Source organism: Mesoplodon densirostris, chromosome 11 (genome assembly GCF_025265405.1).
Source record: "Mesoplodon densirostris isolate mMesDen1 chromosome 11, mMesDen1 primary haplotype, whole genome shotgun sequence".
Classification (NCBI taxonomy): domain Eukaryota; kingdom Metazoa; phylum Chordata; class Mammalia; order Artiodactyla; family Ziphiidae; genus Mesoplodon; species Mesoplodon densirostris.
Genome location: NC_082671.1, coordinates 48,497,124 through 48,520,222, shown reverse-complemented (window position 1 = coordinate 48,520,222; position 23,099 = coordinate 48,497,124). Strand labels below are relative to the sequence as shown.

Sequence of the window (23,099 nt, the reverse complement as noted above, 5' to 3'; positions counted from 1 at the left end):
CGACGTTATTTGAATTTTCAGCAAATGTGGAAAATTACATTTACTTGCGTTTGCATATCACTTACGTAAATAGGTCTGTATCCAGAAGCTTGGAACATAAGCTAACTTAGTGGGCACACCCCGGGCCGGGGAGCGGGGTGTGAGGTGGGGAGAGGAACGTTGCCCCATTCGGATCTTCCTTGCCCGAATTCATCCGAGGCAGTGTAGTGTAGAGGTTAAGAGCGTGTTGTGGACTTTGGACTCAAACAGCTCCAGCTCCGCTGCTTCTCAGCTGTGTGACTTTGGGCAAATTACTTAACATCTCTAAAAGCTGTTCCCTCATCCCTGAAATGCGGGACTGAAAAATCATGCCATTTCATAGCGTGGTTCTAGCACCTGGGAAGCACATCAATTTAACTACTAATTAATGCCATACTTTAGTCACCTCTTGACTCGCTTCTTTCTGGCAGGAAATGTTCCCAAATTAATGAGGAACTCAATGAGTAAGGACGTAACCTCACTCATGCTGTGTGATCTTAGACAGTTTTGTTTCATTTCTCTTATCTGGGGCAGTATCTACTGTGGGGATGGAATGAGTTAATATTGATACATTTAAAGCATTAGAAGCTTACCTGGCACACAGTAAGTGCTCAGTAAATGTTATCTTGGCTTCCTGTTTAGGGTTAGAACTCTTGTGGTTATTCTGTCTTCCCTCTCAGTGATACAGATTTCTGTGCTTCTTATTCCTGGGAGGCAGTCTCTAGGTTTGGGAATCAATATTTATATAGATCGATAGAGCCAGAATTGTGCATGTTCATTTGGGAGACAAAGACTGAGAGAGTCTCAGAGAATGGGGGCACAGAGTGAGAAAAAAGCAAAGAAAGAAAGATAGAAAAGAAGGGAGGGAGGAAGGAAGGAAGGAAGAAAGGAAAGAAAAGAAAGAAAGCAGAGTTGCTTTCATTCCTAAAGATGTTATGTGGTTGGAATAAAAATAAAAACAGAAAAAACAGAGTAAATTGACTAAATTCATTTACTTGAATATATTTTTAAAGGCATAGCAGTTATCAGTGAGGAAGAAGAAAGCCCACGTGTGGGAAAACTACCAATCCAACCAAGAAAGGCAAAGAAAGTAACACGTAGGCAAGGTGGATGTAAGTTAATAAAAAGGTAAGGCTGGCCAGTCCTCAGATAAAAGAATACCCAAGAGAAAAGGAAATTCAAATCCTAACGGTTAAGTTGCAAAGGTGGACAACTGCTTGCATTTATTGACAAGCTGACCATGAATTCCAAGAAAAGTTGAGATTTTTTCTTGTTATCTGGGTCAGTCTCCCGCATGGCATATTCCATTATGTCTGAAGATAGTTAAGAACCACAGACTCTCATGGGCCATCCAGCCCAACTGAATACTGATTTGCTGTGTTAGTTTTACAATTTAATTTGATGGCTAATAGTCTCTCACGAGCATTTTCTTTGTTTAAAATGTAACCTTAAAAGTTTTGCTGGTACATGATTTTAACCCTGTAGGCACATGCTATTCATTTTGAAAGTGTAAACATGCAGAAAAACAGGATCCAATATGCACATGCTCAGCACCCAATTTAGCATAAAATAAGCAATACTGTAAGCAGTATGTGCTCTGCTCTTTGGGGTGTCCCATATATCCTGGATGTGTGCTGTTTCTAGTACTCTCTGGATATCTTACCTAGTCTGTCAGTATTGTCCTTCACATTGCTGGAAGGCAGGGACTGGGTGATGTTCTTGCAATTAATTCTAGGTAGAGATGCATACAGATAGATGATGAATGAAGCCTCAAGTGGTGGTGAGCTACCAGTGTTCTCCAAGGATTAAATGCTAAACTTCAGAAACTGGAACAGCCATCCTTGTGTTAACAGACCTCCAGGGGCCTCAGGGCAGGGGATAAGAGATATTCATCTCTGCCCAATTTTATCATCTTTCAGCCCGGTCTTGCACTACTGCCAAGATGGCAGTCTTCTAAGTCCTAGTCTAATAAGTTCTGTTAATGCACTACCATTGGACCAACCACAACTTTACTATTTTGTAAATTAAACAATTTGGTCCCTGGCTGGGATTATCTACCCTAGATAAGCAAAATTATTACTCATGCCCAGCTTATTGGCCCTTTTCCCTATCTTCCTGGAGCCTCCAGTAGGGCCATATGCAAATGAAGTGTCAGTCTCATGGTTTAGTAAAATTTTCCACTTCATTTGTGCCTCTTTTGTAGCAGTTACCTTGAGTGCTTATCTCCCCACCACCAGACCATAAGTCCCGAGAAGTACTCTCTGGCACACTCTCCAAAGAGGATCAGTTTCCTAGGAGATGAGGGTCAGGGAAAGCCTGGTAAAGAAAAGGCTCGAACTGGGTTTTGCCTTGGGAGGGGTATTCTAAGCAGGTCCTGGAGGACCTTGGACAGCCAGGAGCCTGTATCCCTAGCATATCCCCGACCCTTCCATTAGCCCTGAGTATCACTGCCAGCAGTAACTGAGTGCCACGGGAGTGGGATGCCTTCTAGGAGAGGAATTAAAATACAGACAGTAGGGCTTTTATAGGGGGATATGCAACCTCCTCTCCATTACAGCAGTAGAGATCCTTTGAAAGTTTTTAAATGGAAGAGTAACAGGATTAGATCTTAGAAAAATGACTCCTAAAAATGACAAATATGCATTACCAGCTCCCTAAGGGACATGTCTACTGAAAAGTCATGCAAGTTCTCAAGTTCTTTGTATCAATGTTTGTATGGGACACCCAATAAACTGCCCATAAAGGGTACAATTTGATCAGTTTGACACACGTATACACATTAAACTATCACCATAATCAAAATTAGGAACATTTCTATCACCCCAAAAGCTTCCTTGCGCTTCTTCGTAATCCCCCCTCCCTACTCCCACCCCGTGTCACCACCACCACTGGTCTTCCTGTCACTGTAGACCCTAACGTGCCTCCCCCCAAACTGGGCCAGATTCTTTCTCCAGGGAATCTGCATCTGGAAAGGACACATTGGCAGGAGGCAGCTGAAGCTGAGTCTTCCAATGACAGCTGCCTGGAGGGGCAGTCCACACGTTCCTGCTACAGACATCCGAGGGTTCTTTCTGCAGCCTGGTTGTTTTCAGTTCTATGAGCTGCATAATATCCTTCCAACGTATCCTTTAGTGCTTAACTGTGTCAGTTTGTTACTTGCAATGAGAAAACTCACATATAATGCACTTCCTCCTACAGTCACCACTTCAGGAAATGGCACCACCAAATTCTGGTCTCTCACGCCTAACCTAGAATAATTCCTTAAAATTTCAGTCTTCATCACGTCTCCTCTCACTCATTGCTAAATCCGGCCTCTCTGCTCCCTGCTCAGTATTCTGTCTCTATAACGTTCTTACTTTTTTTCCTCATCATTATTTCTCTAGTACCTAGTACAGTGCTTGGCAGAGTACTCAATAAATTCTTGCTGAATGACTGAACAGTGACATCATCCATCACCCCCAGAAACAAAAGCAAAGATGGATGAGTGAGTGCTTGCATATGTGTGCATGTTTATCAGGGTGGCAGGACTTCAAAGTTAGTTTTTAATGTTTTCACAGAAGCACATGATAGGACTTGAATCCAAGAATTCTGACTCCAACTTCCATACCATTTCTGTTATACTTTGTATCTATACTATGTATCCTTTCCCTTCACTTGGAGTTCTCTTTCTTCTTCCATCCTGCTCAGATCCTTATTTACACCAAGTACCAAACGGTAGGCACTAGATAGAGCTCTAAAATATAAACCCTTTCCAAGAATATTTGCTTATTAACCAAAGGGTGGGGGCGGGGTCAGGCAATAAAGCATCTTGCTTGAGGAGAGGAGCCTGTGGCCCCTGGCATCATCAAAGAGTTCTAGCCAGGAGGTAGGGTGAGCTGGGGGTCAGGGATGTGACTAAAGCTTTCTGAACCTGGGGTAGAGTCAATAACCTGGCCTAAGTGAAGAATGGTTTGCTGGGCTGGAACAACTTCCTGTGTCAAACAAAAAATCCATACATCATCAGAATAATACTTTATTTAACAATCTGAAATCTGTTCTTTTGGTTTTAAGTCTTGCAAAATGAGTGGTAACTCAAAGATCTGTTCACTATTCTCTGAGTATGTGTGGTTATATGCCTGTGGGTGGACAAATGTCTATGTCTACAGATGCTTCTGCTTTTTATAGTCATTTTAGCCCCACTTCATTAGTATATAAAGTCTTACTATTCTAACAATGCTAAAACCTGAGTTAAATATTCCGAGTCTAACGGTCTCTTCTCCCAAGACCGCCTCCCTCCCTCCCGAGTCTGCTCCTCAGCTTCCATTAATGCTAGGTCTTTAGAGACCGCCAGCATTCACAGTTTGAGAAACCAGAAATGAACGCTGGATCTGAAGTCCCTCTGACTTACATCCTCTAGCTGAGGGGCTTTTCTGGGGAGGTGTGTGGGGGGAGGTCTTGGCAGTTCCTCTTCAGAGTTGTGCATTTTGAATGGGAGACACCTAGAAACGAAACATGATTGCATTAGATGCTGACCTGCCCTGCCACTAACCAGTTAATAAGGGGGTGTGCGTGTGTGAAAACTCCATTTTCTTGTCCTGAATTATATTTCATGTAATGCACTGGCCTGTATGGAGGTGGAGGCAATGTGAAACTGGCTGTTAGGATTATTGTAAAGACTTGTTGCAGATACTGTTCATTATGTCATTCACCATCTCTTTATGAGGATTCGCAGAAGAGATTTCTTTTTCATCTTAGTAGCAGGAGTTGTTCTCCTAAGGAATGGGCATCATAAACTGTGTGAACTGATCAGGTTTTTCCTCTTCTCCTTGGATGTTAGTCTGGAACCAAGTTTGTGGTCCATCCTTAGTAAGTCTATTTTACAGAATGCACATCTGTACTTGCCTAGTTCATGGCTCCATTTTATGTCACTCTCACTAATACACTTCTGAGTTACTTTACTACATTTCATGTGGGTGCCTGTATGTATTTACTTTTTGTATGCCTTTTGTAGCTCTCAACTCCTTTTTGAAGTAAGTTCAGGTATAACTAAATAAATTCTTAGGAGATAGGGCTATGGGGAAGAGGTCAGGAGGTTCAAAGCCAGTTGGGAAATGGGCACAAAGGAACCACAAAGTGCGGTCACTCTTGGTTCTTCTGGCTCCCGCGTGCTTGACTTTTCCCTAAGGATACTGTTCACTGCTGGGTTCCCCTCACAGCCCACAGCGAGGATGCCAGCCTGTAGCCAAGCATCTGTCCATCCGCAATCCCAGTCTCACCACCCCTCCTGCTGTCTGCATATCTGGACTCCTTACCTCTTCTCGAGGCTCAGGTGCTATGACGCTGCTCTCTTCCGGAACCGCAGAGACATGAAGCTGAAGACCTTGGTTCTACGAAAAGAAGAGGTCTGCCAGTGAGATGTGTCTCAACCTCCCAGCCTCTCAGCTTAGAAGGGTCTTTTGTACCTTACACTTCATAAGGGTCATAGATAATACTAAGGGCAATCATACAATGTTGTTTCACTACAGCCTGAAGGCAACAGGGAAGGTTTTACTGCCATCCTCCCTCATATCAGTAAACCAAGATTTGAAGGGTGAAATGACTTGCTGGGACAGGAAGCCAGGTCTTCAGATTCCAGAGTTGTTTCCATGATTTGTGTGACATGGCATCTATACGTATAGCTAGGTGAGGCTCTGTAAGCGTATAAATATAGGTCTTAAAACCACTACCTATCACTTTTAGGCTAATCCTCCTCAAGAATGCACGGCAGTTCTCACACTTAGATGATCCTAACCCACAGCAGTTAGGAGAGGCAAGTGGTAGGATGGTTTCCTTGGGAAAAGGTCTAGGTTCTGAGATGGGAGCCCAAGGTGTGGAAAAAGCCGTGTCTAGTAACTACTAAGCCAGGGGAAGACCTTGGCACTCTAAGGTTTAGAATGAACTTTTAAAAAAAGAAATTTATTTAACACACTATAAAATTCACCCTTTTAAAGTAGAACTGATTTCTAACAGTATGACAGCCACTTGAAATTCTGTGATTTCTCCTTTCAGGAAAATTTCCTTCTTCGTACTCCCTCTGCTGATTCTAGGCCATGAACTACTTCAAAGGTAATACTATTAATACCTCCAAGAAAGTTATCAAAATCTTCATTTTCTCTCAGGTGAGTCAAATGCTGAGCAAGAACAGATTTTCTCACAGTCATCTTTTTTTTTTTTGCGGTACGCGGGCCTCTCACTGTTGCGGCCTCTCCAGTGCGGAGCACAGGCTCTGGACGCGCAGGCTCAGCGGCCATGGCTCACGGGCCCAGCCCCTTCGCGGCATGTGGGATCTTCCCGGACCGGGGCACGAACCCGCGTCCCCTGCGTCGGCAGGCGGACTCTCAACCACTGCGCCACCAGGGAAGCCCCAACATTTTTTTTTTTTTTTTGGTAACAGTTATCTTTTTATTTACCCGTTTTTATATGTGGTAAGTCCATAATTCTGCTTGAGAGAAAATATGATTTATGATGCATCTGTGAGGGAGATGAACAAATCTTACAGGACACAGGCTTCAGAGGATTGATAATACTGATACACTAGGATCTAAGATGCTCTATTGCTTAATTCCATAGGAAAAATATGTCTCCTTAGCCAATGACCAACGCAATCCCACAGGAGAGGCTGGGAGTAAATCTCAAATATAAGGAGGTAACCTCAGGGGAAGGAAGTTGTGTCCTGTACCTCACTTCCAAGGAGGACAGTGTTACTAGCCTGTTCCTCCAAATAGACAGCATCTTGGTCCCCATAATCCCTTCAGTAAAATTACTCCCAGAACGCAAACTTGTTTTATTATGCACCTGAGCCAAACAGGTCATTCTATTGTTGTCTCTATACTAAAATCATATAACATATTACAAAGTCAAATTTAAATTAATTTTGGATTTTCCATAGAGTGGAGTGCACTCTTTTCAGTGCAGAAGTGGCTATACTCTTCATCTATGCAAAATCCCACATTTATCTTGGGCTTCTTCACTATCCACATGCCCTGCATATCTCTCACTCAGTGTAGCTATCTCAGACTGGAAACCAGCCAAGGGAAAGTTTTATATTATGCTCTGTTAGGACCTTCAGTACCTCACGTGAATCAAGACTCAGGGCATAATACTGTTGATGACTCAGATTTTAGTATCTCAGGGGAGTCAACTGAGATAAGTCTATTGTCCTCTTGTCTTCTACCTTCCTTGCCTTGCCAGACATCACACCCTTGTTCCCTCTGTCCATGTTAGTTCCTCTCAGACAGCAGGAGACTCCCAAGATAGCCTGGTCAACCTTCAGGTAGGCATATTCAGTAGTAGGGTGGTATGATCTGAGGGGTACCAGACATCTCACACTCCCAGATATCCACATAGCTCATGCCCTGGCCTCCTTCATTGCCCAGATGTCACCTTCTCTGACGGCTCTGTTTAAAGCTGCAATTCAGCCCCCACTCCCTATGCCTCGCCCTGCTTAATTCTTCTCCCTAACTCATAGCACCACTAAACTGTAATTTTACTTACTTATTCTGTTTCTTGTCTATCTCCCCCTCCACTAGAATGTAAGCAGCTGGAAGGCAGAGAATTTTGTGTTTTGTTCACTCTAATACCCCACTTCCTAGAAAAGTGCCTGGCACATAGTAGGGGTTTAATGAGTGATTGTGGAATGAATGAACGAATCTGGGTGCCACCTAGTCAGATGTTGCTCCATAATCCTCTCTACAATGCACCTGACAGGGAACCATATGGCCTTAGCTTTTAACGTCAAGGAAGGGCAACTAGTCTTCAAGATGGCCCAGCTTATTCTGGTTTTTGATGCCCCTTGTGCCCCCTTTCCTCTGTATTAAAAAAAATGTTAAAAAAGGTCATGAAGAACCTAGGGGTAAGACAGGAATAAAGACACAGACCTACTAGAGCATGGACTTGAGGATATGGGGAGGGGGAAGGGTAAGCTGTGACAAAGTGAGAGAGAGGCATGGACATATATACACTACCAAACGTAAGGTAGATAGCTAGTGGGAAGCAGCCGCATAGCACAGGGAGATCAGCTCGGTGCTTTGTGACCGCCTGGAGGAGTGGGATAGGGAGGGTGGGAGGGAGACGCAAAAGGGAGGGGATATGGGAACATATGTATATGTATAACTGATTAAATTTGTAAAAAAAAAAAAAAAAAATGTTTTCCCATACCACTTCTTAGAGCTAATTGCTGAAAGTTCCTCTTATATTGATCCAAAATGTACTTAAAAAAACAAAAACACTTTACACGCAAGGCCTTTTTCTGTCCTCAGGAGTCTTAAAGAACATGTCAGATCTCTCCTCTATATGATAGACTTCCATGTAACTTGAATAGAATATGACTTGATTTCCAGATCCTTCACGGAATTGGTGGCTCTCCAGAGGGTCTGTGTCTCTATTTTAACAGAATCCTTTTCTCATCCATATTTTCACCTTTCAAAAGACCATCCCTTTTGCTTTACCTTCCCTTTGTGAGTTCCTTCTTCTAGGCTTCTCTCATCAAAGAAGATATACCTTGGAAATTTGCTGATGCCATTTTGCTTGGGGTCTATTCACCATAATCACAAGTATGACAAAGTGAAGTGAGACCTTCCTCCCTCCCCCACATTAAAAATGGTAAAGATCAGGATCCAGTTGTAGGCTCTTTACGTTGGGAACTCCCAGAACTTGGAGCAAAAGAAAGAAATTAGTAAGGATCTTCTTATATCAGAGATAAGCTCTTTGTAGAAGTCAATTACCCTGGGACTACAGGTCGCTAAATTCGTTGCTATGAAGATGTGCAATCCCCAGAACCAAAAAAGGTGTCCAAGAGTATCCTTGAAACTGTAATATAATGACATAAAGTCTTATCTACTGTAGGGCAACCTGACCATAGTAAAAATAATCTACATGGAGGTTATAAAGGGAATAAAGACTCAGCCAGATCCATTCTCACCTGACAGATCATCAAGGTTGGGGAAGTACAAAGTTCTTCTGGGTTCAGATTATCGGTGTTTTCCTTTTCTCTGACCTCAGGAGCTCTTGCTGGCTTCTCTGGTGGCTGTGGATCAGGAGAGGCCTCTAAGGAGGCCCTAGGACTTGGAGTCTCAGCCCCCAAGGAGGCCCTAGGGCTGGTGGGTGAACTCTGTTCAGAGGCTGGAGGGCTGGAGGGCATGTTCCCTAAGGAGGACCTGGGGCTGGGAGTGGCTCTGGGTGGAGGAGGCCTATCAGGCGGTGCTGAGGCCCTCTGCATAGAGGCTCTCTTTGGCTGTTCAGATCCTTCGCTTGAGGTGCGGGTTCGGAGGACTACTTCTGGGAAAGATGAGGCCTGCTCTGAAGGGATCAGAGCTCTGCCTGGTGATGGAGCTGGGGAGCCAGGGAGAATTTCCTCCTGGGACTCTCCACCCTCAACGGTGGGTGAGGGCTGGGCCTGGGAGGGGCCATTGAAAGCTAGCAGAGGCTCTTCCTCCTCAGAAGAGCTTGCTTCAGCCTCCTCCTCTATTTCCTTGTCTTTTAAGGGCTCTTTTTTAATCTCGGAGTTGTCTTCTCCCTGGGCTGGATCAGATGCCAGCTCTTCCTCACTTGCTGAGGTGGAGTCCTTCTCACTCTTCAAGGAAAGTGCAGAGGGACTGCTAGGTGAGGTAAGAGGGCTGGAGACTGTAGATGTTCGAACTGGGGGAGAGATGACTAGAGAGCGTCTGTTGCTGCTAAAAAAAGGAAGGGCATTTAGATTCAGAAGAGCTAAAAACTGGAAGTAACCTAAATCCCCAAATAAATGATACATTCATATAATAATAAAACAGAATAAAGCAATTTAACATGGTATTAGCAAGTTTGTATAATTTGCAGTAATGCTTATATTATAAAGTGAATTGGAAAAAGGCTATAACATTTTATCCATATCACGATCTTGATTATCTAAAAATATATAAAGAAAAAGAAACTGGAAAAAAACTCAGCAATATATTAACAAAGTATTTTGGGGAAAAGATTCACGAATGATATACAGTTGATCCTCATGGATTCTGTGTTTGCAAATGCACCTACCCCCTGAAATTTATTTATAACCTCAAAATCAACACTCATGGTTCTTTTGCGGTCATTCACGGACATGTGCCAGCTGTGAAGAATGAGTGCCTCACCAATACTTTCCCAGCTGAGGTCTAACAAGGCAAGCCTCTGCCTTCCTGTTTTAGCTCTCTTACTGTAAATATGTCCTGTTTGCCAAGTTTTTTGTTGTGCTTTTTGTTGGTGATTTTGCTGTTTAAAATGGCCTCCAAGTATAGTGCTAAAGTGCTGTTTGAGAGCAGAAAGTCTGTGATGTGCCTTACAGAGAAAATACATGTTAGATAAGCTTCATTCAGGCATAGTGCTGGTGGCTGTGAGTTCAATAGGAATAAATCAACAATATGTATTAAATGAGGTGTATTTAAACAAAAACACACGCAAGAAAGGTTATGTATTGACTGACTGATGAAAATGTTAGGACCAGGGGCTCACAGGAAACTAACCCTGTTTCCCCTGGGAGCAATAATTCAGTGCTCATGGTGACAGAACAAAACTACCACGAACAATGAAAACTGACTATAACATTTATCGAGTATGCTGGATACTGTGCTGAGTGCTTCTACAGCAACATCAGCTTGACTCCTACTCACCTCCTTAAGGGCCTCCCATGTACCATCCACTAACTGATTAAGCAACTCACAAATATTTACTTGACATGTACCAACTATGTGCTGTGTCCTGGGTTCAAGAATGGGAGACGGTGATAGGAAGAGAGAAAAACTTAGTTCCAGCCCTGTGGGAGTTTCTGACAGTAAGATAAGCTAAGTGACGTAAGGTTCTTTCTAGCACTAGCATTCTATGCGTCAGCAGGTTTAGAAGGCCCAGGATATAGCAAGAAAAGACCAGATTTCCCTAAAAGGTTCTGGGACATCTTGGTGTAAATGACGGTAAGTTTCAGATGATTGGACACTTAGAGAGAACTCTGGTTTTCAATGCGGGGAAGAGGAGAAAAAGAGTTTTGGGAGTAAAAGGGAAGTCTATATTGGCCTGTTAGTGATTCTTTTTAACAGTCTGTAACTAACTGCTAAATGAGGAATACAAACAACAAACTGAGACCCATTCTTCCTGCAAATCTCAAGCTCAGTTTTACCACCTCCTCAAAGCCTTCCCTGACCATCTATCTGCACACCGCAATTACTTAACTCTTTGAATTCCTACTGGTTTCCTCAGGCCCTTAGTATGTGCAATCTTATATTGTTCCTTGTTTCCTTAGGCACATTTTGTGCCCTTCCAACTTTTTTTGGTTATAAATTTATTTATTTATTTTTGGCTGCATTGGGTCTTTGTTGCTGAGCACAGGCTTTCTCTATCTGCGGCAAGTGGGGGCCCCTCTTCATTGCAGTACACGGGCTTCTCAATGCGGTGGCTTCTCTTGCTGCAGAGCCCGGGCTCTAGGCGCACGGGCTTCAGTAGTTGCAGCACATGGGCTTCAGTAGTTGTGGCTCGCAGGCTTAGTTGCTCCATGGCACGTGGGAAGTTCCTGAACCTGGGATCGAACTCGTGTCCCCTGCATTGGTAGGCAGATTCTTAACCACTGCGCCACCAGGGATGTCCCCCTTCCAACTTCTGTAAATCACTTCAGGAGAAAGACAAGTCACCTATGTCCTTAGATGCCTAACTCTCAGCATAAAACCTTGTGTATAGAAGGAACTTAATAAAACTTCTTAAACAAAGGCATCAGAATAAGAAAATGATCACATTCTGAGGGACCAGTGAATTGCTCACATTTATCAGCATAAAGAATGCTTGAAGGCAACAGACACACCACATACACACACACAGAAAAGCAAGCCATAACAGGTTAAGAAAAGATATTTGCAGGATTTCCCTGGTGGTCCAGTGGGTAGGACTCCATGCTCCCAGTGCAGGGGACCCAGGTTCGATCCCTGGTTGGGGAATTAGATCCCACATGCATACCACAACTAAGAAGTCCACATGCCACAACTAAGAGCCCTCATGCCGCAGCAAAGATCCCACATGCCGCAACTAAGACCTGGAGCAGCTGAAATAAATAAATATTAATAAAAACAAAAAAAAAGAAAGAGAAGATATTTGCAGTACATATCATTAAAGGATTAATATCCAGAATATCCAAAAAACCCCATCTCATGTAAATCAGTTTTTTAAAAAGGGTAAACAATCCAAATGAAAAATGTGAAGAAAGGATAAACATGAAAGTCACACAAAAGGAACCTTAAAAGGCCAATAACACGAAAAGATGTTCAAGCTAACCAGCCATTGTGGAGACGTAATTAAAACTGCAAAACTTCCATTTCATACCCATTACCTTAGAAAAATTAAGAAGTCTGACAATGTCGCATGTAGCAAGAATATGGAGCAATGAGGGCTTTTATTCACTTCCGGTGAGTTGTAAATTGAACAATCACTCTGGAGAGCAATCTGACAATGGTAATGTCTAGTAAGGCTGAAGAAACCCAAAGGCACAGAACCCTACGACTCAGCAATTAGACTCCCAGTACACATCCTAAAGAAACTCTTGATAACATTCACAAGGAGAAATGTGAAACGCGTTCACTGCACCATTATTTGTAATAGCATAAAACTGTAAGACAACCCAAATGTCCACTAGCAGTTCAGAGAAATAAACTGTGAACTAGGCATACAATAGCATCCATAACAATCATGAAAAGGAAAGATCACAGCTGGCAACATGTAGCAACTAGGATAAGTTATCTCACAAACAATACTAAGAGAACAAAAGTAGTTGCAAAAGAATACATACAGTATAATTCTCTATCTAAATAACATTTTAAACCATGCAAAATAATATTTTCTATGTGTGCATATATATGTATATAATAAAAGTAAAAAGACATGCATGGTAATAATAAATACTAAATTTAAGATAGTGGTTACACTTGGTGGGGGACAGGAAGAGAAAGTGAGTGGGAAAGGGACACTGGGAGATTTAATTATATATATATATAATAGTTGATTTCTTTTCTTTCTTTTTTTTTTGGCTGTACCACGCGGTATACAGGATCTTAGTTCCCCGACCAGGGATCGAACCCGTGCCCCCTGCATTGGGAGTGCAGAGTCTTAACCACTGGACCACCAGGGAAGTCCCAATAGTTGATTTCTTAAATTTGGTGGTGGGTATATGACTCTTTGTTGTATTATTCTTTATACGTTTAGTTACCACTAAAATATTTCATAAAAATACTTTATATAGGGGTGTAGCACCAACAAAAACCAATATTATTTACATGAACACAAAAGAAAAGGTCAGGATTTGGGATTGGAGGTGAGAGTGTTGAATGTGTTCACACACAGGACAAACCAAGCAGAAATGAGTGTCAGAAGTGGCTCACCTTGAGAGTCCCTTCACCACAAAGACTTTGTCAGAATGTTGCTTCTCCAGTTTGCTCATCACCTCGTAGAGATTGTGGTTCAGCTGGAGTAAGCAAGAGAGAAGGAGATGCTAGCCACGTGGGAACCTGAGACTGGCATATCCCTTCTCTCCCCAAAATAAAACCTTCCTACCCTTAATGATGAAATTCCTTATCCCTTTTGCACTACTGTCCAGGGTCCTGTCCCACCACCCCTTCTTCCTTTACTATGTCTAAAGTTCTGCCTCTTCCATCAGACTGGCAGCTCTCTCAAGGCTGGGTCCTTGGTATTTGATGTGGATTTGAGGTTCTAGCGTCTCTCAGGTGATCCAGGGAATGAAAACTCATTGTAATATTAACTAGGCAAATCATAATTTAGCCAAAGAAACTGTGGAGAGGAACGTGTGTGGATGTGGATGTGAATATAATTAATATTTTAACAGCAAAGAGTCTTGGAATCGCAGGACTACAAGTGACCCCGTGAGGTCATGTTCTGTGGCTGCCCGTCATTGAATAGAATTGGCCCTATTCAAGACGAACTACCTGAGAAACTGACCTGTGCCTAAACACTGCCCTCTCTGCTCCCCAGCAACAGAAGATGGAGGTTGAACTTGGTTCCCCATTTCAGCTGTTCCTTCCATAACTCTAATCTCTTTTATGCATCGGAAGCCCATTTGGATGCCATTATTCAGTTGTTAATGGAGATGGAGAGGGCCCTCTGACATTATATAAACGTGCTTTTTTTTTTTCATTTTCTTCAGTGTATTAAAAACAAACAAAAACTCAGTACACTAGAAATAGGGAAGAATTTCTGTTAACTTATGAAGGGTATTTACAAACATCCTAAAGCAAACATCATACCTAGAAATGAAACACTGAAAAATTTCCCCAAAACTGGAAACAAGACAAGAACGTCCACTATCACCACTTCATTCTGCATTTTTTGTTATTTATATTTGTGGGGTTTTTCCCATATAATTATTGATCATTTAGGTTTCTAGCTCTTACTTCACTCTCTTAGTTTGTCAGTAATGTGGTTTCCCTTTGCTAAAGTCTCCTATGAAGATTTATCAATTTCTCCTTATAGGACCTTTCAGCTTTTCATACTATGTATTTTTTAACATCTTTATTGAGATATAATTCACATTTAAAATATACAATTCATCCTTTTTAAGTTAAAGATGTGCTTTAATACAGTTCAACACAGTCCATCAAGTGCTATTATTTCATCATGAGAAAGAAGTAATAATTTGTGATGCCAATATGGATATCTAATGAGGTTATGTAAATTAGAGCGACCTTCTTATTTATTAGAAAAACCCTCCTAGATGTCTAAATTGGCCGGATGTTTCTCACCTTGCTCATTTCCCTGTAGAAGACGTCTCTCAAGTTGGAAATGTTTTGGAAGATGGTCACATAACAGCCAATACGACTATCAAGAGGCAAAACAACAAACATGTAAAGGTAAGTGTTGGTAAAGGAAGTCTTTGAAGTACAAGGTAGGAGCGTAAGCCAAAGCCACTGCCGGCTCCACACAGAAAAGCACCCCAAGGCCTAGGCTCAGGACGTTCTGGTATCTGGATTCGTCAGAGCCAGGCCAGGGGTACACTTGACTCTCAGGAGTGCGAAGGCCAGAGGCGACACGACCAGCCTAGGCTGACACCAAAGTATAACAGATCTCTATGAAAGAAGTTATCTGATTCAGGCTCTTTAGGTTCTGAAGTAGATATGAAAGTGCTTTGAAGAATTTTTAAAGTGCCGTATAAATATAAGGCCATACAATTATAATCGTTATAGTAAGTATTCTTTCTCAGTATTCAATACTTGGACTTCTATGAAGCTATATGTACATTAATGGGATTCCACCGTAAATGAATTGGGGAAGTTTACATTTAAAGAAACTATTAAATTTCAATTCTGTTTAAATTAGAAATCACATAATTAATGTTTTAGAATACATGTAGTCATTAAAAAGCCTCCCTCATTCATAGACTAATATAAAGTGACAATATAAAATACTCTGACTGCAACTGCATAACTTTTTTTTTTTTTTTGGCTGCGCTGGGTCTTCATTGCTGTGCGCGGGCTTTCTCTAGTTGCAGCGAGCGGGAGCTACTCTTCGTTGCGGTGCGCAGGCTTCTCACTGCGGTGGTTTCTCTTGTTGTGGAGCACAGGCTGTAGGGCGCATGGGCTTCAGTAGTTGTGGCACATGGGCTCAGTAGTTGTGGCTCACAGGCTCTAGAGCGCAGTCTCAGTAGTTGTAGTGCGCAGGCTCAGTAGTTGTGGCACACGGGCTTAGTTGCTCCGTGGCATGTGGGATCTTCCCGGACCAGGGCTTGAACCCGTGTACCCTGCATTGGCAGGCGGATTCTTAACCACTGCGCCACCAGGAAGTCCCTTAAAGCATATCTTGTACAATGAAAAGGAAATAGGATACAAATAGAGCTTCTGTTCAGATTCCTCTTCCAATGTGGAAAATTTACATCTAAAACATTTTTACCTACTGTGAAGCAAAGACATCTTCATTAATGGAAATACTCATCCCATGGTGTATCTTCTACATGAATCCGGATGTTCACTAACCAAGCTTGTTTAAAACAATACACGCTCGAGCAGAAAACCAGATACTCCTAGTATGCATGATGACAGCACTTTACTTGCCAAGATCTCTCTTATCTAAGAAGCATCTTGTCTTTAAACCCGGAAAAGCTGGTAGGGCAGGGATGGTTATCTCTGTATTGCAGACAAAGAAACCAGGGTCGAGAGAGAAAGGTGGCTTGCCTAATATCACACAGCAAGTTACGAGCAGGGCTGAGGTTACATCCCACTCTTGGACCAGGGCTCTTTTCATGAGGACATGTTTGGGCTGCCAGGTGGCCTGGGACTCCACTGGCCCGAGGGTCCAGCCCTTTCCTGAATCTCAATCATTACCTATTATAAAGAACAGGCAGCTCCTCTAGTAGTTCCTGGTTCAGATCTTCAAATACAGCCTGGGCTTTGTTGAACTCTTCCTCTGCCTAGGTGGTAAAAGAGACAGGACAATTCCCCTTATTCCTGAACCCAAAGCTAGAGGCTGCTTCCTTTATTCTCTGCATGTTTTCAGGGACGGGGCTTACTGGGAACCATGCCTTCCCTTCCCCAGACCTATGTCCTCCCCAGCCTCAAGTCTCTGACCATCCTTAGAGCATCAGTGTCAGAGGAGACAGGATTTCCTTCAGGACACCGGAGGCTGAATTTATCGTTTCCTAAACCCAGCTTGGCCCAGCCACTTGCCACCATTATGGGGAGAGGGAGGGCAGGGAGTTTTTACCAGGCTCTTCTTTACCTTGGCAGTCTTGGCCTCATCTTTCTTCTTGGCATTCTGTACCGCCTCCAGGTGGTGTCGGGCACTGTCATAGTCCACGAGTTTCCGGCCCCGTTTGGCAATTCTTTCCTAACCCAGAGTCAAGAGAGAGGGCCTTGATACTCACTTTTCGGTGGCCAGGATGTGGGTAACAGAGTATCAAACAGAGAAGCAAGATTCCTGTCCTAGTATCAAATTTTACTCTCTAATAGGGTTTTGTGCCAAAGGGATCTCCCTCATTATCTGGAAAGAATGGGAATTCTCAGGGGGGGAGACAGTAGAGGGCAATTCTACAGACCACCTGGAAGGCTGCACTGAATTTTAATATATCCTGGGAACCCACTAGAAACTGGTTCAGCATCCAGAAGAAATGGCCTTGAGAATCCTAGTAAATTGAAAGTCAGGAGTTTTGGGTTTTACTCCCAATGCTGCCATTTATTAGCCTTGTCACCTAGGGCAAGGCCCACCTCTTCTGGAGCCTCAGTAGCCTCAACTGCCCTATAGTGTTATTTTAAAGATCAAATGCTGAATATAAAGGGCTTTGAAAAGCCTAAAGCATAATACAAATAGTAAATTATTATGAGCACTGAGAGAACGTTTACTCAATCTCATCCCAACTACAAATTATACCAGGGAGAGGCAAACAATGTTAATGGCTTTGCCTCCTTCTCTCAACCACAGAATTTGAAAGGATCTTGGTGATTACCTGATCCAACTTCCTATTCAATACACAAAGTTTCTCTACAATATCCAAGATAAGAAGTAGTTCGACTTCTTCTTGAACAGAGAATAGAGAACTTGCTATCTCACAGTATATTTCATTTCTTTTTTGGAAAGCTTTAGCTATGAGAAATTTAAGTGAGGCTTCCTTTAATTTCTTCCTATATTAGTCCAAAACCAGCCCAGTGCCCAACAGAGTAGACGTTTAATAAATATGAGTTGAGCCTCAGAAGCAGCGGATTAAAGCTCTGCAATCAACTTGATGTACCCTGCATCTGTGGAATACATGAATAGACAACGAATCATCCCAAACTGAGGAGCCAGGAGTCAGTGCTGTGCCTCTGAGGTGGGAGAGCCAACTTCAGGACATTGGTCCACAAGAGACCTCCCAGCTCCACATAATATCAAACGGCGAAAATCTTCCAGAGATCTCCATCTCAACACCAGCACCCAGCTTTACTCAACGACCAGCAAGCTACAGTGCTGGACACCCTATGCCAAACAACTAGCAAGACAGGAACACAACGCCACCCATTAGCAGAGAGGCTGCCTAAAATCACAAAAAGTCCACAGACACCCCAAAACACACCACCAGACGTGGACCTGCCCACCAGAAAGACAAGATCCAGCCTCATCCACCAGAACACAGGCACTAGTCCCCTCCACCAGGAAGCCTACACAACCCACTGAACCAACCTTAGCCACTGGGGACAGACACCAAAAACAACGGGAACTACGAACTTGCAGCCTGCAAAAAGGAGACCCCAAACACAGTAAGATAAGCAAAATGAGAAGACAAAAACACACAGCAGGTGAAGGAGCAAGATAAAAACCTACCAGACCTAACAAATGAAGAGGAAATAGGCAGTCTACCTGAAAAAGAATTCAGAATAATGATAGTAAAGATGATCCAAAATCTTGGAAATAGAATAGACAAGATGCAAGAAACAGTTAACAAGGACCTAGAAGAACTAAAGATGAAACAAACAATGATGAACAACACAGTAAATGAAATTAAAAATACTCTAGATGGGATCAATAGCAGAATAACTGAGGCAGAAGAACGGATAAGTGATGTGGAAGATAAAATAGTGGAAATAACTACTGCAGAGCAGAAGAAAGAAAAAAGAATGAAAAGAACTGAGGACCGTCTCACAGACCTCTGGGACAACATTAAACGCACCAACATTCGAAATACAGGGGTTCCAGAAGAAGAAGAGAAAAAGAAAGGGACTGAGAAAATATTTGAAGAGATTATAGTTGAAAACTTCCCTAATATGGGAAAGGAAATAGTTAATCAAGTCCAGGAGGCACAGAGAGTCCCATACAGGATAAATCCAAGGAGAAATATGCCAAGACACATATTAATCAAACTATCAAAAATTAAATACAAAGAAAACATATTAAAAGCAGCAAGGGAAAAAACAACAAATAACACACAAGGGAATCCCCATAAGGTTAACAGCTGATCTTTCAGCAGAAACTCTACAAGCCAGAAGGGACTGGCAGGACATATTTAAAGTGATGAAGGAGAAAAACCTGCAACCAAGATTACTCGACCCAGCAAGGATCTCATTCAGATTTGATGGAGAAATTAAAACATTTACAGACAAGCAAAAGCTGAGAGAGTTCAGCACCACCAAACCAGCTTTACAACAAATGCTAAAGGAACTTATCTAGGCAGGAGACACAAGAGAAGGAAAAGACCTACAATAACGAACCCAAAACAATTAAGAAAATGGGAATAGGAACATACATATTGATAATTACCTTAAATGTAAATGGACTAAATGCTCCCACCAAAAGACACAGATTGGCTGAATGGATACAAAAACAAGACCCATATATATGCTGTCTACAAGAGACCCACTTCAGACCTAGAGACACATACAGATTGAAAGTAAGGGGATGGAAAAAGATATTCCATGCAAATGGAAACCAAAAGAAAGCTGGAGTAGCAATTCTCATATCAGACAAAATAGACTTTAAAACAAAGACTACTAGAAGAGACAAAGAAGGACACTACATAATGATCAAGGGATCGATCCAAGAAGAAGATATAACAATTGTAAATATTTATGCACCCAACATAGGAGCACCTCAATACATAAGGCAAATACTAACAGCCATAAAAGGGGAAATTGACAGTAACACATTCATAGTAAGGGACTTTAACACCCCACTTTCACCTATGGACAGATCATCCAAAATGCAAATAAATAAGGAAACACAAGCTTTAAATGATACATTAAACAAGATGGACTTAATTGATATTTATAGGACATTCCATCCAAAAACAACAGAATACACATTTTTCTCAAGTGCTCATGGAACATTCTCCAGGACAGATCATATCTTGGGTCACAAATCAAGCCTTGGTAAATTTAAGAAAACTGAAATTGTATCAAGTATCTTTTCTGACCACAATGCTATGAGACTAGGTATCAATTACAGGAAAAGATCTGTAAAAAATACAAACACATGGAGGCTAAACAATACACTACTTAATAACGAAGTGATCACTGAAGAAATCAAAGAGGAAATTAAAAAATACCTAGAAACAAATGACAATGGAGACACGACGACCCAAAACCTATGGGATGCAGCAAAAGCAGTTCTAAGAGGGAAGTTTATAGCAATACAATCCCACCTTAAGAAACAGGAAACATCTCGAATAAACAACCTAACCTTGCACCTAAAGCAATTAGAGAAAGAAGAACAAAAACATCCCAAAGTTAGCAGAAGGAAAGAAATCATAAAGATCAGATCAGAAATAAATGAAAAAGAAATGAAGGAAACGATAGCAAAGATCAATAAAACTAAAAGCTGGTTCTTTGAGAAGATAAACAAAATTGATAAATCATTAGCCAGACTCATCAAGAAAAAAAGGGAGAAGACTCAAATCAACAGAATTAGATATGAAAAAGGAGAAGTAACAACTGACACTGCAGAAATACAAAAGATCAAGAGAGATTACTACAAGCAACTCTATGCCAATAAAATGGACAACCTGGAAGAAATGTACAAATTCTTAGAAATGCACAACCTGCCAAGACTGAATCAGGAAGAAATAGAAAATATGAACAGACCAATCACAAGCACTGAAATTGAAAACTGTGATAAAAAATCTTCCAACAAACAAAAGCCCAGGACCAGATGGCTTCACAGGCGAATTCTATCAAACATTTAGAGAAGAGCTAACACCTATCCTTCTCAAACTCTTCCAAAATATAGCAGAGGGAGGAACACTCCTAAACTCATTCTACAAGGCCACCATCACCTTGATACCAAAACCAGACAAGGATGTCACAGAGAAAGAAAACTACAGGCCAATATCACTGATGAACATAGACGCAAAAATCCTCAACATAATACTAGCAAACAGAATCCAGCAGCACATTAAAAGGATCATACACCATGATCAAGTGGGGTTTATTCCAGGAATGCAAGGATTCTTCAATATACGCAAATCAATCAACGTGATACACCATATTAACAAATTGAAGGAGAAAAACCATATGATCATCTCAATAGATGCAGAGAAAGCTTTCAACAAAATTCAACACCCATTTATGATAACAACCCTGCAGAAAGTAGGCATAGAGGGAACTTTCCTCAACATAATAAAGGCCATATATGACAAGCCCACAGCCAACATCGTCCTCAATGGTGAAAAACTGAAACCATTTCCACTAAGATCAGGAACAAGACAAGGTTGCCCACTCTCACCACTCTTATTCAACATAGTTTTGGAAGTTTTAGCCACAGCAATCAGAGAAGAAAAGGAAATAAAAGGAATCCAAATCAGAAAAGAAGAAGTAAAGCTGTCACTGTTTGCAGATGACATGATACTATACATAGAGAATCCTAAAGATGCTACCAGAAAACTACTAGAGCTAATCAATGAATTTGGTAAAGTACCAGGGTACAAAATTAATGCACAGAAATCTCTGGCATTCCTATATACTAATGATGAAAAATCTGAAAGTGAAATCAAGAAAACACTCCCATTTACCATTGCAACAAAAAGAATAAAATATCTAGGAATAAACCTACCTAAGGAGACAAAAGACCTGTATGCAGAAAATTACAAGACACTGATGAAAGAAATTAAAGATGATACAAATAGATGGAGAGATATACCATGTTCTTGGATTGGAAGAATCAACATTGTGAAAATGACTCTACTACCCAAAGCAATCTACAGATTCAATGCAGTCTCTATCAAACTACCACTGGCATTTTTCACAGAACTAGAACAAAAAATTTCACAATTTGTATGGAAACACAAAAGACCCCAAATAGCCAAAGCAATCTTGAAAATGAAAAATGGAGCTGGAGGAATCAGGCTCCCTGACTTCAGACTATACTACAAAGCTACAGTAATCAAGACAGTATGGTACTGGCACAAAAACAGAAAGATAGATCAATGGAACAGGATAGAAAGCCCAGAGATAAACCAATACACATATGGTCACCTTATCTTTGATAAAGGAGGCAGGAATGTACAGTGGAGAAAGGACAGCCTCTTCAATAAGTGGTGCTGGGAAAACTGGACAGGGACATGTAAAAGTATGAGATTAGATCACTCCCTAACACCATACACAAAAATAGGCTCAAAATGGATTAAAGACCTAAATGTAAGGCCAGACACTATCAAACTCTTAGAGGAAAACATAGGCAGAACACTCTATGACATAAATCACAGCAAGATCCTTTTTGACCCACTTCCCAGAGAAATGGAAATAAAGATCAAAATAAACACATGGGACCTAATGAAACGTAAAAGCTTTTGCACAGTAAAGAAAACCATAAACAAGACCAAAAGACAACCCTCAGAATGGGAGAAAATATTTACAAATGAAGCAACTGACAAAGGATTAATCTCCAAAATTTATAAGCAGCTCACACAGCTCAATAACAAAAAACAAACAACCCAATCCAAAAATGGGCAGAAGACCTAAACAGACATTTCTCCACAGAAGATATACAGACTGCCAACAAACACATGAAAGAATGCTCAACATCTTTAATCATTAGAGAAATGCAAATCAAAACTACAATGAGATATCATCTCACACCAGTCAGAATGGCCATCACCAAAAAATCTAGAAACAATAAATGCTGGAGAGGGTGTGGAAAAAAGGGAACACTCTTGCACTGCTGGTGGGAATGTGAATTGGTACAGCCACTATGGAGAACAGTATGGAGGTTCCTTAAAAAACTACAAATAGAACTACCATATGACCCAGCAATCCCACTACTGGGCATATACCGTGAGGAAACCATAATTCAAAAAGAGTTATGTACCAAAATGTTCATTGCAGCCCTATTTACAATAGCCCGGAGCTGGAAACAACCTAAGTGTCCATCATCGGATGAATGGATAAATAAGATGTGGCACATATATACAATGGAATATTACTCAGCCATAAAAAGAAACGAAATTGAGCTATTTGTAATGAGGTGGATAGACCTTGAGTTTGTCATACAGAGTGAAGTAAGTCAGAAAGAGAAAGACAAATACCATATGCTAACACATATATATGGAATTTAAGAAGAAAAAAAAATGTCATGTAGAACCTAGGGGTAAGACAGGAATAAAGACACAGACCTAC

At 41.5% G+C, this 23,099-nt stretch overlaps 1 protein-coding gene across 1 annotated transcript in view; it reads right to left on the bottom strand.

Annotated features, from left to right (window-relative positions):
* Nucleotides 1–4,466: 4,466 nt before the first annotated feature.
* BIN2 (bridging integrator 2) overlaps nt 4,467–23,099 on the bottom strand; it is a 36,255-nt gene continuing 17,622 nt past the window's right edge. The window contains exons 6-12 of the mRNA XM_060113087.1: nt 16,744–16,851; nt 16,350–16,435; nt 14,775–14,850; nt 13,401–13,483; nt 8,957–9,707; nt 5,310–5,384; nt 4,467–4,496 (exon numbers count right to left, since the gene is read on the bottom strand). Of these exons, the coding sequence (XP_059969070.1) occupies nt 4,467–4,496; nt 5,310–5,384; nt 8,957–9,707; nt 13,401–13,483; nt 14,775–14,850; nt 16,350–16,435; nt 16,744–16,851 (1,209 nt within the window). The remainder of the gene's footprint in view (nt 4,497–5,309; nt 5,385–8,956; nt 9,708–13,400; nt 13,484–14,774; nt 14,851–16,349; nt 16,436–16,743; nt 16,852–23,099) is intronic.